Genomic DNA, 18,431 nt, shown 5'->3' on the forward strand with positions numbered 1-18,431 from the left:
GAGATATAAAGTATTAGAACCTTCCTCAAACTCAATATTATTTTTCTTGTTCTCTATTATTAATTTAACTTTTTATGTTGTTATTTAAAAAATACAAATGACAAACACTTTAATATTCAATAACCCCGATACGTACTTTGTTTTTAAAATGCGTTTGACAGAAAACAATTTCTCAAAACTTTAGAAAAAGATTTTGATCTCCTTGTTATAGTATAAAATTCAGAAATAACATACGAACCTTTTTGTATTCTGACGCCTCTAGCAATGCCCCCCTCATCTCTCATTAACCCCCATAATTATTTTGGCATTAATGGAACCAATTAGTAAAAGCAACGGCTGTTTGATTAATTAAGTTCAAAGATAAGGCGTTTATTTATCCGAGCAAAATATATGCCCCGAAGAGAGCTTGGGGTGTCAATGATACCTTTTTAGCCGTTTATCTGACCCGTACCGTATTCGATAAGACGTGTATGAGTAAGTTTTTTTTTTTATTAGCTTATTGGGTATGGGTATGGGTATGGGTATGGGGAATGATTTTTTTTCGTTAGCTAAATGGATAAGGGTACGGGTAAAGGTTATTTCGTAAGGGAGAGGGGGGTTTCCGATGGGCATCGGACCAAATCCGGTTCGATGGGGGGTTTAAACCGTCAGATCTGCTTTAGGATTCGCACCCGCAATTTCGCGTCTGCTTTAAAATCCGTACACACGAATCCTAAAGCAGATCTGACGGTTTAAACCCCCCATCGAACCGGATTTGGTCCAATGCCCATCGGACACCCCCCTCTCCCATTTCGTAACCGTTACCTTATAAGATAATTATATAAAACATAATAATATAATAATATTTGAGTAATAATTAGTAAGTATTTTTATTATTTAGTGTTTTATTGTTGTTGCAAGAAAAATATTAAATATATTATTTTGATTTGTATGTTTTGTTCTTTAATTAAATAATTAAATTTTTCTAAAGATATATTTTTGTTTTTGAATTTTCTTGTTTTATAAAAAATATAATTTAGTTGAAATTGATTACACAATTATTTTTATTTTTATTTTTTATTAGTAATATCATTGTATATGTGCAAAATAAATGAGTTTTGATATTCTATTTGTAAAATATAATAAAACTAATTATTATAGTCGTATTATTCGTTATTCACCCGCTACCGTTTCGTTACCCGATAATTTTAACGGGTAAGGATAGGATAGAGTAAGATCAAATTTTAATAGGTAAGATTATTTTTAGTGGGTATGGGTATTAAAATGTTTTCACCCTATCCGTATCGTACCCATTGATACCCCTAAAAAAAGCATGGTTATGCATGTTTCTATGCATAGAAGGGAAATGATTTACAACTCCGTCTGTGAAGGGAATTCTATTGCTTTCTCTCTTGCATGTACCAGTGATTAGAAATCCTTCATTTTTGTCGGTGTCAAGAAAGAAAGAAGAAATAAAAGGATATACTTGTTAATTTAATTTTTAAAATAATTAAATATAATGTTAAATGAATAGAAGTTGATAGAAGAAAGAATTGAAAGTATTTGTGAAGGTATTGAATATTATGATACTTTTATGGGAAAATTGACTATTTTAGAAGCTTATTATACGAGCACACGAGAAATTTCTCTTTCTTTATTAATGACGAAATCGTTGACATTATTAATATTTTGAAATGAGATGGAATAAATTGAAACGCTAGTATCTTCAACTTAATAATATGCTAGATACAGTATAACAGGGGTAGGCAACTTAAAAAAAAAAAAAAAAGCAAATTTGAACCAAATTCTTTAGTAAGTCTTGTCGATTTCTGGATTTGATTTTGCCTACCCCAGTTCAGATTTTTTCACAGGCTGCTAACAAACAATTTCTTAAGTTGAGGGCATGATTACTGGTAAGGAGAAATGTTTTTTCTAAGAGTTTAGAAAGAAAAGTTACAAAAAGCCCCTCCATCTGTTTTAATTTTACGGAAAAGAGAAGATGTGGGCAACATAAGAGGCTTTTTTAGTTTTTAAAAAGTAGGAGCTAGCAGTTTTTTTTTGCAATTTAGTTTCTAGTTTCTATAGTAAGGATTTTTGTTGCAGTCTAGTTTCAAGTAATCTATGTGTGAAATGGACCACAGAAATTAAAAATAAGTTGTATAATATATTAATATGTACAGAGAATTTAAATAAAATTGAGGTATTAGTGTTTGCAGTACCATAATGCAATGGCGATCAAGGAATTTGAATTATTACAAGGATGTCATAATTTGGCAATCCATAAATTTTTCAAATTGAGAAAAAATAATTCAAAATAAAAAAAATGTTTTTTTTTTTTTTTATGTTTGGCTCATAAATAGTTTAAATCAAAATTATTTAAGTTTTTTAATAATTTTGTAGATAATTTGTCAAAAGTAGCATAATAGAGTACATTTTAGCCTGAACAATACAAATACAAATAAGAATCTGTAATTTATAATTTGTATCAATTTGTGATTTATAATTTAGAAAGTGTTTAGAACCAGAACCCGTTTAAAAAAAAATTAAAACAAATAATAATGCTACAGATAGAAAAGTCAGCAGCGTTTAATATGTTTAAAATGTGCTTCAAAATTTCAAAATTTCACATCCACTTCATTGCTTATACCAACATGCCAACAATTATTTATATTTTAAGATCATTAGAATGAGCATCAGTATTTGATTTCCTAAAAAAAATGTTGTGGTTGATCTAAGAGATGACTCAAAATGACTGTGCAACAAATAAAAAAATTTAACATGTCAATTTAATAAATGTGACCAAATGTCGTATCTTTTCATTTGTCAAACCAAAGTTTAAATCTGATGCGTACATGTTAGGTAAATTGAATATTTAATGCTTATCATTTAAAACGATAAATTGATTTATGGTGGGATCATCAAGAATGACAGAGTAATGTGACCAAACACCAAATCTGACATGTAAAATATTAAAGATTGACTTGGTTGGAATTGACTTCAAATTCCAAACACCAAATTGACTGAAACATGTCTCCGAAGAATATGATATACATCTACAGAAAAAATTACCCATAAAATATATCCACATGAATGTTGCAAATTTTTGGATATTGAGTTCTAGGTGGAAAATATGTTGATAACTTTATATATAGTTGTTGACACTTAATGGTAATACTTTTTATGATATTAGTTAATCATGTGTTTGGAGTAATACATTTTTGTCCATAATAATCATTGTATTGGAGGTTACTTGGCAGCGGTTACTTCATATTTTTTTTTTTTTGAGAGAGAGATTGGATCTGATTTGTATAGATCTCAATTTTTTTGTAAATTAACATTACTAAAGATAATATGATATATTTATTATATTGCTAAATAAAGATGACTTTCTCTCTAATTAAGGAACTTGATTTATAATTTTGTAAAAATAGAAATCAAGTTACGCGATTAAAATAATTTTATACTTAATTTTACTGTTCTTGTTGCTAAATAAAAGTAGAATTTCTGAATGAATATGTTCTACAAGTTATTGAGAACTTAGATGTACATTTTACCGTTTAACAAATGATATTATTTTTTTATCAGCATTAGATGTACTCAAAATGCATGAAATTTATTGGCATTCTATCCGAAAACGGAGCCAAGCTTTCGAACCATGGGATCAAATGTCAATCACATAAAATTTTCTTACCAAGAATGAAGATCAATTTTATAATTCCATATCATTTTACTCTAAATTATATAAATCATACATAAATACAAAAATAATTTAAAAGAATGGAGGTCAATTGACCCGTAACTTTTACATCAACCCTAATTCTATCTATACATTCAACAATATAAGTTAATTTTTCTATTTCAAAACTTAAATCAATTGATTCGAGAAAATATTATCAAAATTGTTAAAACAAGTCATTATCAAGTGAGTTCATACCTTTCTTAAGCTGATATTAATTTGTAAAACTCGAATAACAAACATATATCGCCAGATATAAATCTGATAAATAATTTGAAATTTAACTTTTGAAGCCAATCCAACAAATTGTATATCAAATAATTTTACTTTCTTAACATTAAATTGTGTTACTAACATACAACTTTACAATCAAATAATATTACTATTCAATTATAATTCCAAAATGAAATATCTAACCTAGTCAATCAAGAAATAATTTCATTATCAAGAAAAATATTTTTATCACAATGAAGAACTATGAGAAAATGACCTTTCAGAAATTATATATAGAGAAATGTTCTGGTATCTCGAGCCATCAAATCCGAGCTCGTCCCCGAACTGGTTTAACTGGGTTTAACTGTCCGCTAATAACAAAAATTTGTTAATTTGCTATTAATTAACGCATCCATGTTTATATTTTTTTAAAATTGTGCGAATAATTTGAGAGAGAAAAGACAAAAGAGGGTATTTATTCAGTTAATTTTATTCGAAGGATCGTTTAAAGATAACGAGTGCCATGATAATTGTAGGATGAAGCTCTCCTCCAGTTGTGTGTAATTATTGCAGAGTCAAAACAAATCAAGACTATTCATTTTTATTGTAATTTGCAAGGAAGACGAATAATCCAGTTCGTTAGAAACGGAGAGGATAAACTCCGCAACAGAGACTAGTTCTGTTCTATGAGTGAGTCTATGGTACTATGCATATTACGATTTGGCACTGTGCTATGGCTCTATATTTGAATTTTCAAATCCTAACGGTCGATCCGAACCGTTCATCTTGTTCTCCATATTAATATATGTTTGGAGACCAAATTTTACATTTTTCGAAATTTTTTTACTATTTTTTTAGATTTATTGAAAATCACTGTTTTTGGATGGTTCAGAATTTTCAGATCAAGTGATTTTCTAAATATCTAAAAAAATAGTAAAAAAATTTCAAAAAATGTAAAATTTGGTCTCCAAACACATATTAATATGGAGAACAAGATGAACGGTTCGGATCGACCGTTAGGATTTGAAAACTCGAATATAGAGCCGTAGCACGGTAACAATCCGTGATATGCATAGTACCATAGACTCACTCCTGTTCTATTGCCATTTGTCCAGGAACTGTAAAGCCGACCACTTTCTTAGATTTTATGCTACAAGTACTAAAAGTTGCGCACGACCTTTCTTACTGAAGTACGTGTAAAAAGTTATTGGAAACGTTTAGAACAAGCGACAGTCACCACATCAAAACAGTAGAAAGTCGTATAAAGGTGTCCAGATAGGAGATTCTGTTTCGTCAGAAAGGAACAAAATATCCTATCAACTAAAGTAAAGCGAGTTTATACAAACTTGTACTCCTTCCAGAAAGATGGTTTGCTTCACAAGTCATAAAAGGAAATACTTCTGGGAAACTAATTAAAACCCGACACGTACTTTCAAGTGAACATCTGTAAAAGACGCTTGTGCATTCGCTTCATCTTAACGCACCGTTTGATATTAGATCCATTCCGTCCATCTCATACTAGCACGAATCTTAAAGTAACACCGTGCCCTACATTGACCCGGATTGAAACAGTTATTGAGACTGGTTTACAGATTGAAACAGTTATTGAGACTTATGGATCCCACATTCAAGTGACAATTTCGTTCTACCACTTGTCAAAAGACCGCTCCTACGTACATCCCGGTCAACGGTAGCCGTGAGCCGTCTTCCTCCTCAGTCCTCACAATGACATGGTCGTCACCTTGCCATTATGCCATACCACGCTCTCTACGCTGATATCATTTTTCCGCATCTATTCTTTTCTATTTTTTATATCTACTTTATTTTTAGATAAGATCATAAGAGTAGATGCAGCATTTCCTTTACTTTGCAATATATTACTATTTTAAGACTTGCCGATTACCTAAACCTCCATTGTAATCGCCTCTTATTTACCTACTACTACTAATTATACTAAAAATCAATCTCCATTGACGAGATTTCTGCACTTCTCTACTCTTGACAGTTGACACTAAATCCTTTTCATTTCCATTGAGGCACCTCGATTAAAGGTAGAGAGAGGAGGTCCCCAAAGCCCACATCTTTACCTTAAAAGTCAACCCAACTATTCATCAAATCAACGGACTACTCGTACTTGCATTGACCGATCAATCGCCATTGACAGCTCTTCCCGTCAATGGCGATCTCAACATACAATTGTTTTTGCTTCACGCGTAAGTTCAAGATCGGCGAGATACAACCTCCAGATGATGTGCGCAGGGCTTTTGAGACTTATGCTGACGGGGTGGGAGGTGGCGGGGAGCCCACAATCAGTGCCGATGGACTGAGGAGATTTCTTGTGGAGTCGCAAGGGGAGAAGAGAATCAGCACTGCTGAGGTGGCAAGACTGATGGAGAAATTGCGAGGTGGCCATGTGACAGGCCCGAAGCATTACCTGGAGAAGATCGTCAAACCGTCTGGTTCAAATTTCCTGACCATTGAAGAGTTCTATCATTTCCTTTTCTCTCCTGACATTAACCCACCTATAAAACGTGAGGTTAGTTTTTCATTTCATATCCTTCTTTTTTTTTCATTTTTTTTTTTTTTTTTTACTACTCGGTGATAGAAATCTTGAACACATTAATGGGTTTTGAGGATAAATTAATTCGTGAGGAGACATTAATTGTAAGTCAATGTTCAGTTAGTCACTAACCATTGGTAGGTATAAATGGGAACCGGATTTCCTGCCCCCAGAGTTACTGCGGGGTGGGACCGGTTACTGTTAAAGGATTTAACTACTGTTATTGTTTTTAAATGAGGGCCCACCCGCAGTGACTCTGGGGGCAGGAATTTCTTGCCCCCCGGGGAGCAGACGATTTGGTCTCGTATAAATGTAAAAAGTCATGTTGTGGCCGATGCGGCATGGTTCTGTCACAGCATGGCATGGGACATCTGCCGATACGTACCGTGACTTGCATGTTCCGTGCTGTGATCATTCTTCGGAAAATTAGCACAGTACGTGATCATGCGTGATCACTAATCAGGACCATTAGATCTTGATCTAATGGTGAACTTTTAAATATACTAACTTAAATTACGAAAAAATAATAAAACATGACCAAATGTGACAAACGCGATCAGGTATATTTGAACACGACACGTGTGGTCACGGCATGACTAACGTGCCATGACCATCCATCCCAATTTGATCACATCACGGCATGTAAAATTAGGATTTTGTCATGACATGACACCTGATCCAAGTCACGTTGTGACTAATTATGGCACATATAGACATTACGGTCCATTGGTAGAATGTATTACTGCCTTTGTCAGTCTATGGTAGCACTAAGAGATTATTGCAAACTTAGTGCTTTGACTGTTACCCTACTGGTACCAAATTTATGTAAAGGGTACTGTACCTACTGGTATTGCTATCAACGTTAATTTTAATTTGGAAGATTAGATTGGTTAAGAACTAATATGATTGCAATCTTTTCTTGGATTTTGACCTCCCAAATGCATGCTTTTGCAACATATAAGCTCTGTTAGGCACTTAAATCAGACATTCTGTTCACATTGAAAATTAGTTAGAAAAAGAGGAGGAATTGAGTTCCAAATTACAAATCTAACAAATAGTATTTGTAAATACGTTCTTAAAAATTTATATGATTGACACTTTCTTACGTTGAAGTTTTAAATGGGTAAGAAAAACAATACATCGAATTCTTCACATTGAAATTTTGGTAGGATTATAAATTGTGTTGATAACAAAATACTTCACTCAAAAGTGTGGGGATATAATTCTTATACAACAATTTGGATTTCCATTTTGACTTGTAGACGAGTTGCTGGTATCTGATGTCACCAAAGCTGGCCATATTAAATCTTTTTAAAAAAAAAAGAGGTCCAGTAGGAGCTTAACTGTTATAATACTGGTACCAACTTATCTGGGAGTCTGGATCCTCTGCATTATCTCACCGATTTAATTTAAATCTGGATCGCCCGATCAGAATCTGTGGCAATCTGATAATGCAGGGGATATTTTAAGATTTGTGCCAATATATACGAACAGATTAGATTCAAACTCAAAGAGTAAGGTACCATAGGTTATATGAATTCACTTATCTGGTCTTGTATTGGTTTTTTATACTTGATAATTTGGATGAGAAACTTTTTTCGGTTGTCCCCTTTAAGGGTTAACAGATTACAGACTGACATGGGAACGGTATACTGGTACCTACCACATACCAGAACTGAATCTGAATATGTGTCAATGATGATATCTTGCCTTTTCTATTCAGGTACACCAAGATATGACACTTCCTATATCGCACTATTACATATTTACGGGGCATAATTCATATTTAACGGGGAACCAATTAAGTAGTGATTGTAGTGATATCCCAATCATTAAAGCACTACAGAGAGGTGTTCGGGTTATCGAACTCGATATGTGGCCTAATTCTACCAAAGATAATGTTGATATTCTTCATGGAAGGTATTGATTTGCCCTTTTAGGAGCAGTTTTTTGTTCTCTATTTTATTTCTGTAAAAGAAACAAAAAAAAGGTGCTCGTTTGTCCAGACAAATGCATTTGTTTCTGTCAAATGTGACTAACATGAAAGAAACCGAAAGAAAAGGAAAGAATTAACAAATTGACAGGAAAAAAGAATTTTTGCTAGTAGACAAACAAAACAATAATATAAGTAAAGACAAACAAAACAATAATACAAGTAAAGACAAACAAAAATAGTGGTCCAATACAAAATCTACTGACCACACGTTTAGTTGCAACTGTAAGCATGTTACTATATAGAACTAAGTTCTGAAAAACTATAGTTCCCTTGTTTGTTTTGACATGTTATTCTTCATTGAAGCTTCAATTTCATAATAATATAGTTCCCTTATTTTTACTTTTTTCCTTTTAAGGACACTGACTTCTCCAGTAGAAATAATTAAATGCTTACGGTCTATTAAAGAGTATGCCTTCTGTGCCTCACCTTATCCTGTTGTGATTACTCTTGAAGATCACCTCACACCTGATCTCCAAGCCAAAGTAGCTGAGGTAATTAATTACTTCAATTATTTTCTTCTTTTTACTCCTTGCCTTGTTAGATATTTACAAAGAGTGAGACTATGTTACTTTGTAAAGCGCAGATCGGTCTGTGCTATGGATCAATATCTTTGTTTTTAACAATCAAACAGACGAGACGAACCGCTCAACATAATCTCCATATGAAAATGTACTTGGATTGAAAAAGATAATCTTTTTCAATCCATGTAAAAAATCACTTGATCTAAAGAGTCTGGACCATTCAAAAGTAGTGATTTTCTACCTATCTAAAAAATAGTAAAAAAATTATAAAAAATGTAAAATTTGGCCTCCGGATTTTATATGAAGATCCCATTGAATGGTTCAGATCGACTATTTAGAACTTTGAAACAAAGATATTTATCCATAGTACACACCAATCCGCGCTATGCATAGTACTGTAACCTCACTCTTAGATATTTACATATGCATTCTTGTTCAATATAGATGATCAAGGAAACCTTTGGAGATATTTTATATATCCCCGGTGATGAGCCTCTGACGGTATTCCCCTCTCCTGAAGATCTAAAACACCGGATAATCATCTCCACAAAACCCCCCAAAGAGTACCTCGAATCAAAGGATCAAACCAAAACGACTGGATCTCAAAGAAGTTCCAATGGCAATGCAACGAGTCAAAGAATCTCAGGTGAAGAGGCGGATGATACTGGCGGAAAGGACTTGTCGGATTTGAAGTCTGAGTCATTTAATGACAAGGCACGTAAAGTTCTTTATGGGCTTGTACTGGTACATGCTTGTACATAACTGATACAGTGTGTCTTTTTTATAAAAGGATCAACTAGCCATTAGAAGTATGCTTTATTAATTGAAGGGTGTTAAGAAAAACGCATCAAAATAGATGTGTATTACTTGAAAAGTTAAATTTGATAACTCTTACAGAATGAGTAGGGTTCTAATGCCCCGTGTCTATCATATCTCACTCTTGCCTCAACATCCTTATTTCCGTTTTCAAAGTCCAAACAATCAATCCGAACTGCTCAAATATGATCTCCATATTTTTGTGCTTGGTAACCAAATTTTATATATATTTTCAATTTTTCTAATATATTTTCAATTTTTCTAATATATTTTTAAATATGTACAAAATCACTGTTTTTGGTTTAGTGATTTTGTACCTATCTAAAAAATTCCAAAAAAAAAATAAAAAAGTTGGTCTCCAAGCACATTTTATTTTATTTTATGGTTAGTCTCCAATCATATTTTAATACGGATATCATGTTGAGCAGTTCAAATCGAATGTTTAAACTTTGAAAAGGGAGGTAAGAATGTGAGGCATACAAAGACACGAGACATTTGAACCTTGTGCTACAAAAATAAACTAATTTTTTTTGCTTTACTTAAAAAATACCAATTATTTACTTCTGTGCTCAACTGGAGATTTTTTTCTCCCTTTCTTCATTTGTGCAACTTCTTGTCATCTCTAACAGTAACACCCAAATTGATATAGGATGAAGATGAATCGGAGGAGGAAGAAGAAGACCCGAAATTTGGAAAGGACACAGCATATCAGTACCGAAAGCTAATAGCGATCCAGGCAGGCAAACCCAAAGGCGCCTCATCAACGAAGGATGCTCTGCAGGTCGACCCCACTAGTGTCAGGCGCCTCAGCCTCAGCGAACAGAAACTCGCTAAGGCGTGTACCTCCCATAGTGCAGACGTCATCAGGTACTTGTTATTGATTCTAGTTTGGTGGTCAACCAAAAGTAAATTACAACCAAGTGGTTTGGATTTCTAAAACGAGTGATAACAACATCAATATGAAATAAAACAAAGAAAATATAGTAAAATGAGTAAGAACCATGGACTTAGTGCATTGGCACAAGCCCTCATCTCTCTTTGGAGAGACGCAAGTCCAATTATTGAGAATAGCATCTAAAAGATGTTGGGGTGCACTGGGACCCTTTAATAAAAAGAAATAGTAAAATGGACAAAAATGGGTGGTTATAAAATATAAGTTGGTGGAGATTTGAGTTGATGAATTTTTGAACAATGCAGGTTTACACAGAGGAACCTCTTGAGGGTGTACCCGAAGGGTACCCGTGTCAGATCTACGAACTACAAGCCGATGCTTGCGTGGACTCACGGTGCGCAGATGGTTGCTTTCAACACGCAGGTCTCTCTCTCTCTCACACACACACACACAAATTTCTTCAAAGAAGAAAGCTAGAATATATTGCAATATTGTGATGTGATCTTATTTTGTTCATAGTTAATTATCTCTGTAAGGTTAATACTTTTAGGTACCTTTTTGGTCTTTTCTTTGATTATATGTTCATTCGCCCTGAAGCCATATGATCAGTTCAGTAACAACAATAATACTTCCTCTTTACTAAAATAGTCAAACTGCGTAAAGTTCGGTATTGCTTGAAAATTGAATGGCATTTATACTCTACTAAAATAAAAGGTAGTGCAATCCCATTTTATTAATCCTCTGAAGCTTAAATATTGATTTTTGGATTTTGTTTATTTACACAGGGACATTGTAAACAACTTAGGTTGATGCAAGGATTTTTCAGAGCCAATGGTGGTTGTGGTTACGTTAGAAAGCCTGATTTCTTGATGAATATGGGTCCAAATGGCGAAGTTTTTGACCCTTCTGTTTCATTACCACTGAAACAAACTCTGAAGGTTTGTAATCTTTCTAAAATCTAAAACAATTATATTCTGAAAGTGTATGAAATCATAACATTTAAGAGAAGAACACGTTCAATATATTGGGTCCGTATCCTCTGAGATATCTCAAATTTTCAATTTAGTTAAAACCAGATCAAATTTTTTTCTGGTGCCTATGTGCATTGAGATGCGAGCAGAAAGAATTTGAACGGGCCTGATTTTCCACATATCAACTGAAAGTTTGAGATATCTCAGGGGATGCGATGCGAATTCCAATTTTTGCAGGCTTCAATTTAAAAAGTTTATACATGGATACTAAGATTTAAAAATATGTCACAAATGGACAAAACAATGTGAATTTACCACTATCATTTTTTTTTTAAATGGTGATAATGATTTTCTCAGTATAATTGGAAACAGGTGAAGATTTACATGGGTGATGGTTGGCGAATGGATTTTAGTAAAACACATTTTGATGCCTACTCCCCTCCTGACTTCTACGTCAAGGTATCAACATTTAATTCAGTTTAATGTCTATTTTGAGCCTCTCTGTTCCATAAAGAAGTAACAATAGTGGTGTAACCAACTATTGGAGATCAACCTAAAATTATTTCACAATTTGTGTGCAATTAATTGTGGTTGTTAGAAGAAACTGTAACAAATTTGGATAGGAATATAGGTTTACAATTCAATTTAGTTTCTATCCGAATCAGAAATCCATGTGTAAATTAAATCCAAAATAGAGATTACTAATAGAAGAGCAGCAGAAGTTCTTTGTAACTCTAGCCATACTTTTCCTTCTGCACACTATTGTGTCGAATGCACGCAACATTAGCAGCAGCGTCTCCCACTGGTATCTACATGAACAAGTTGAAAACAACCATCAGCTGGTGTGCTAGCCCCATCTTTTCTCACTTTCTCTTTGTCTGTGTAATATGTGTGTATTCAGATGGATTAATTGAAATCCGAACTGCTACAGCATATTTATAATCCTATTGATCTAGTTTGCACCTATTCATAATCAGAGATGGTGTAGAAACTATGGCCCAGAATCTATGCGGCTCAATATTGTTTAATCCATTTTTAAATTTAGAAATTAAACTATTAATTTCAGCCTAAAATAACTTGGCCCGCAGGACATTTTTAACATAAACTCTCACCATGAAAAAAAGAAATGAACTCTCAGTATACCTGTAACTGTACCCATTGCATCAAAGCACAGCTTTGCTCTGTTATCTAAGATACTCCAAACCTTTGTTATACTTGTACCTGAAAATTAAGAAAAAAAAATTAATCAAAAGTAGTTAAAAATTTTGTACTTAACAAATGAACAACAGGTAGGCATTGAAGGTGTACCAGATGACACACTGATGAAGAAAACGAAAGTGATAGAAGACGACTGGATCCCAGTATGGGACGAGGAATTCTCATATCCGCTAACCGTACCCGAGTTAGCACTGCTTAGAATCGAGGTCAAAGAATACGACATGTCAGAAAAACATGATTTTGGTGGTCAGAGTTGTTTGCCCATCTCAGAACTCCGGCCCGGCATCCGTGCCGTTCCATTGTACGACAAAAAGGGCTCTGTATATAAGTCTGTAAGGCTTCTCATGCGCTTTAAATTTGTGTGAGTTCTGGCAAGTTTTTCAAAAGAGGTGATATTATTGATTGTTGAAGCAGCAATCAATATTAATTACATTGGCATAAGGTGTGGTCTCAATCACTCAGAAGGGTCTCCTTTGGTTCTATTGCTTGTGTTGTAAACATCATTTGGTGTATTTTTTTGTTTTTATTTTTGAGTTTGTTCTTGTTCTTTAGTTGGAGTTCTTGTGTGTATATACAAATTACAAACACTTACTGGAAGTCTCTCTTTTGTGTTAAATTAAAATTGAAATCATACAATCTCATAGCAAGCTAACTCAAATGATTGAAAGTGGACTTCTCGATAAATTCAATTTTGAAAAGAAAAATTGAATATTCGCTGCCTTAGCAGAGATACATGAGTGTATGAAATTGAAAGACATAAAATCACAATAATAAAAAGCTGTAAGTTTACCGAATACCCTTTTGTAAATTGACGCATTTTGTCTCAACTGTATACAAAAGAACAACATTGCTTTGTTAATCAGTTTCAAAATTTTAAATTGTTAAGTGATTTTAAATTGAACTTCTACAGAAAAATAGAAAGAAAAAACAAGGAAAAAGTCATGATTCCTGAAAAAAGGGGGGAAAGAACTGTCGTCACACTTCATTCTTTTAAGTAACAAAACACATTAATCCACTGGTAAGAGCTTTTTACCATTTTTCCCTTTTTAATTGGTAATTTATTGTAATAAAGTTGAGAAGGGTTAAAACGCACCATTGGTTTTGTGCCCCAACCATGCCCCACATCTCTATCTCCGTTTGCACAGTTCAAACAGTCGATCCGAACCATTCATCTTGTTCTACATATTAAAATGTGTTTAGAGACCAAATTTTATATTTTTTGGAATTTTTTTACTATTTTTTTAGATAGGTACAAAATCACTGTTTTTGGATGGTTCAGATGCAGTGATTTTTTACCTATCTAAAAAAAATAGTAAAAAAATTCCAAAAAATATAAAATTTGGTCTCTAAGTACATTTTAATATGTAGAACAAGATGAACGGTTCGGATCGACTATTTGAACTTTGTAAACGGAGATAGAGACGTGAGGTATGGTTGAAGCACAATGGTGCATTTTAACTTCTTGTTTTGAGTAACAACTGCAATATAAGTAGAAAGTTTGTGTTATTGGATCAATTTTTCTCTTCTTGTTTTGAGTAAAGTTAATAAATTACGCGTATCTCAAAATAATTTTTATTTTTTTAACTATTAGCTCACTCGACGCTAGATCTCACAAGATTTCACAAGATATTATCTATAGCTTGAACTCTTATCAAATTACTATGTAGGAAGTAGGATGAATAAAATAAACTAATTTTGGATCTTATTTCAGTGAGCAACCAGTAAATATATAAAGCATTAGTTAACTAATTACTTAATTAGCAATGTGTAACTACATTCACCCTTTGTACAGAATTTTAAATTTTTAGAAACTTATTAGAAATATTATCGGGAATAGAAAGCTTATTTTGATTTTTTTTTTCCATAGAATGAAATGAATTAATTTGGTTCTTTTGATAATTATTTTGGTTTTTCTATGATTAAATGATAAATTATAATTTGATTCTTTTGAAATTTAGTTAACAACGTTGTTTTGACTTCATGTTGCACACAGACAATAGAGTCAAAATAAAAAAAAATATACATAACTCGTCTATTGCATGAAGTCAAAATAGCATTGTTAAAAAAATTATCTAAAAAAAATATCTTTGCATACATTATTATTACTTTTTTTTGGAGAATTGCCTGTAGGCCCCACACACTCACACATTTTTCTGTCTTTGGCAGGGATCGAACCCACATCTCCCTTGGGAGAGTGGGGTGTCTTACTAACTGCTCTAAGTAGTGGTGACTTTTTTTAGAATTGTCCGTAGGCCCCACAGACTCACACATTTTCCTTGCATACATTATTAAAACTGAATCAATAATTCGATTTCTTTAGAAATACGAATGAATTGGTTCTTTCTATGGAATCAAGCAAAAATAAAACTCTTTCTTGTTCCTGATAAACTTTTTATTAAATTTCTAAAAATAAAAAATTCTGCATTAACTTTTTTTTTCTTTTTTTTTTTCTGAGAAAACCCAAAAAGGAAAAAATTATCATAGATGCTTCTGTAGGTGTGGCCCAGATACCGGTCTCTGAGGTGACTGGTACCGGACCAGACCCAAATGGGGCAAACCCAAACATGCAGGGGTTGTTTGATTGGTGCCTAATTGAGTTAATGTAGACACCTTGACCCTGGGAGAAAGCTTGACAAAACACCACTCACTCATTGCCTTTTTTGATCTTCTGTTGCATTTCCAAGTGTGATCATTTGTGTTGCTCCATACTCATTTTTTAAAATTAAATAAAGGATGAGAATCGAGAGAACACTACTCACACGTTGCCTTTTTTATCCTCTGCTTCATCTTCATGTGTGATCGTTGGTGTTGCTCCATACTCAAATTTTAATATTAAATAAAAGATGAAATCGAGAAACTAACATTTGATCTAGTAATAAAGATAATTCACACGTTTGATGTCAGAATTAAAAAAGATATATTTTTGGATATTAAAAATAAAGAATGAGAATAATTGAATGATTCATATGTTGTGATATGCGTATATTACATATCATGTTTTTAATGTTTTTAATGATTGTCAATATTGTAATTAATCCATTGTCAAGGAAAGGAAATGGAAGAAAAATGTGAGGATAGTTAAATTTGTTACCTCAAATTAAAAGAACTTTTTTTAATAATTAAACAAAGTGATTGTACACAATTTTCTCCATTCACCTTTATTCATCTTTTATTATTGACAACTGAAGAGCAAAATTAACATATTTCTCTTTATTTATATATACCTAAAAGTATACTATTTGGAGTTTAGAGTCAGACACACACCAATAATGCATGAAAGGGTACAGTTGATGTGTTTCCTTTGGTGGAAATCAGTTCAAATGCCAAACAGATTACCCCATTGAAAGCTCTCTAGCATCCACTTAAAAGCGCATGATTTGTTTTTGTCCTCTCTTTCTCTCTCTATCTCTCTCTCTCTCTCTCTACACGGAGAGTGCAAGGCAAGGTGGGCCCAATGGTGAGTGGAGTTGGTCCCCCAAATGTACACAGAGTGTGTGCATCTCATTTCATTAATGCCAAGTTATATTACACATATAAAAATCTATTCTATTTATTAAATCTCTTTTCAAAAATAAAAAAATATCCTCATGTGAAAGTTCTACATCCTGAGCCGAAATTCAAATGAAAAAAATTATTTTGAATATTAAACAGTTTGGTAGTTTAACTTCAATTCTTTACTTAAAAAAATATATATTTTTTCTCTTATTAATTATTAGTCATATTTATTATTTATGGACTATGGTTATCGCTCTAAGTTTCCAACTCTACTATATATGTACATTTTTTCTCTACTTAAAAAAAATGGTTAGGTTGAAAAAAAAACCCCAAATTATTAAATGTTTATTGATGCATCTTTTATTTGAATGAAAAAATTTAGTTTGTCTCAGTGTTTTTTTTTTTTTTACTTTTTTCGACGAAAAAAAAATCAGTAAAATAAATAAATGTACTTTAGCATGGCATTAAATAATTAATAATTTTGAGATGCAAGCATCAATTCTTACTAGAGAGCATGAAGAGGTCTAGCTTATGAAAAGTATAATTTAAATATGAAAGTTATCTCAAGTAAGATGATTTTAAAAAATCTAATTTCAAACAAGAAAAAAAAAATCATTTTAAAAATATATATTATTAAAGAAACTAAATTAACGGATTGATGAAGTGAGAGAGGGATTGCATTATTTGGAAAATAACTAAAAAAAAACTAAAAATTATTGGAAATCTGGAACCTATGTAGTGTTTTTTGGTGTACTCAGATCGTTTTCCGAGTCAGCACTTTATAAAAGGCCAAAAGAATCAATTATTATTTCATTTTCCTCAAATGGAGCTCAAAGTATATTCCTTCTAATCTCACCGAATATCACAAAATTATTTTCATTTTAATGTGCACGCATGTGCTTTTTTTTCTGTGCGCTTGTGTGGTGTGCATTTGAGCTTCCAGATTCACGTGTGAATGATTAAACTCCCCCAGTTGATATTATATATATTATCTAATTATTTGTTATTATATTTAAAATTATTATTATCATGGATGAACCGATGATATTATTATTATTATTATTATTATAAAAAATATACAGAATTAAATTTCATTCCAAAATGAAATACCATGAACCTGATGATGACAAAATAAAAAGGTGGGGACTGAGTAAAAAAAAAGAAATTAATTTGGGGAACATATAATTAAAAGTAGAATTAATGCTATGGGGAATATGTATTTGTTGTGATATGGTTGACCACTTGTGAGTTGTGCCTCCCTCAGGAGGTAAAGTTAATAATTGCACCTTTTTCTAGTTTTCAAACCCATCCAGAAATGCGTTATATGGTTTTGACCTTTGATTCTAAAAGTTCTTTGAAAATTTAGACCCAAAAAGGCAAATGGCATAAAGTGGTATTAGGAAATTACTGTGCAAGTTGAACATAAAAGATTTCAAAACAGAAAGATCCACATATGACATGAAAGTTAACAAGCACTACCAACAGTGTAAAAACAAAAATTTTAAATCCTTGTACTATTTGATTAATTAGGAACTTATTTAGCAATTTAACTTGTTTAAATTTAATATCTCAAGATTTGATTTCTAAATCAGGTAATAGGGTTCTTGAGGTGTAAGGTTGAAGCTCATCCATTGTCTTAGGTCAAGCTCTGCACCTCCGCCATCTTATGAGTGCGTATCCGCTCAAGCACCTGAGGTGCAATTTAAAGGAATGAACGGCCTAGATTAATTCCAGTTGGGCCAAACTCAATCCGGAACCGGTTGGGACTTGGGACTGTAGGGAGTCTGCTTCGAGATTTGTACCACATGAAAAGAATGGTTCAGATTTATAGCTTGCACCTCATATACCTGGAGTGATATGAATTACCATCTTATGATTGACCTCTACTTGATAACACAAAACTAGATGTTATCTGTGATATCCATCAAGGAATTGACCAGAAATCATTTTTTTCCTTTTTCTAAAACGTGCTGAATTGATTTAAATTTCAATCTTAGACTTCCACACAGCAACAAACAATGTTTATTGTATTTG

General features: G+C 32.7%; 1 protein-coding gene across 3 annotated transcripts; it reads left to right on the plus strand.

The window, feature by feature from the left end:
- The first annotated feature begins 5,797 nt into the window (after positions 1-5,797).
- LOC144574859 (phosphoinositide phospholipase C 6-like) lies at positions 5,798-13,435 on the plus strand. 3 transcript variants are annotated; one of them, XM_078324943.1, is made up of 9 exons: positions 5,798-6,464; positions 8,212-8,408; positions 8,840-8,975; positions 9,450-9,719; positions 10,471-10,688; positions 11,019-11,136; positions 11,499-11,651; positions 12,057-12,143; positions 12,974-13,435. In XM_078324943.1, exons 1-9 carry the CDS (start codon positions 6,105-6,107, stop codon positions 13,265-13,267), a joined length of 1,833 nt encoding a protein of 610 aa, XP_078181069.1. In that variant the 5' UTR covers positions 5,798-6,104; the 3' UTR covers positions 13,268-13,435. The 3 variants fall into 3 exon arrangements, with proteins under 3 accessions (XP_078181069.1, XP_078181068.1, XP_078181070.1); XM_078324942.1 differs by having other exon boundaries at positions 5,800-6,464; positions 9,450-9,749; XM_078324944.1 differs by having other exon boundaries at positions 5,800-6,464; positions 9,450-9,723; positions 10,478-10,688.
- Positions 13,436-18,431: the final 4,996 nt, after the last annotated feature.

This window comes from Carex rostrata, chromosome 23 (assembly GCF_964058835.1).
Source record: "Carex rostrata chromosome 23, lpCarRost1.2, whole genome shotgun sequence".
NCBI classification, from domain to species: Eukaryota; Viridiplantae; Streptophyta; class Magnoliopsida; order Poales; family Cyperaceae; genus Carex; species Carex rostrata.

Excerpts from the sequence above, each read along its gene's own strand:
- LOC144574859 (XM_078324942.1), top strand. The coding sequence starts at position 6,105 with ATGGCGATCTCAACATACAATTGTTTTTGCTTCACGCGTAAGTTCAAG. Across the intron at positions 6,465-8,211 it reads ACCCACCTATAAAACGTGAG|GTACACCAAGATATGACACT; the intron begins GTTAGTTTTTCA and ends TTTTCTATTCAG. Across the intron at positions 9,750-10,470 it reads TTCTTTATGGGCTTGTACTG|GATGAAGATGAATCGGAGGA; the intron begins GTACATGCTTGT and ends AAATTGATATAG.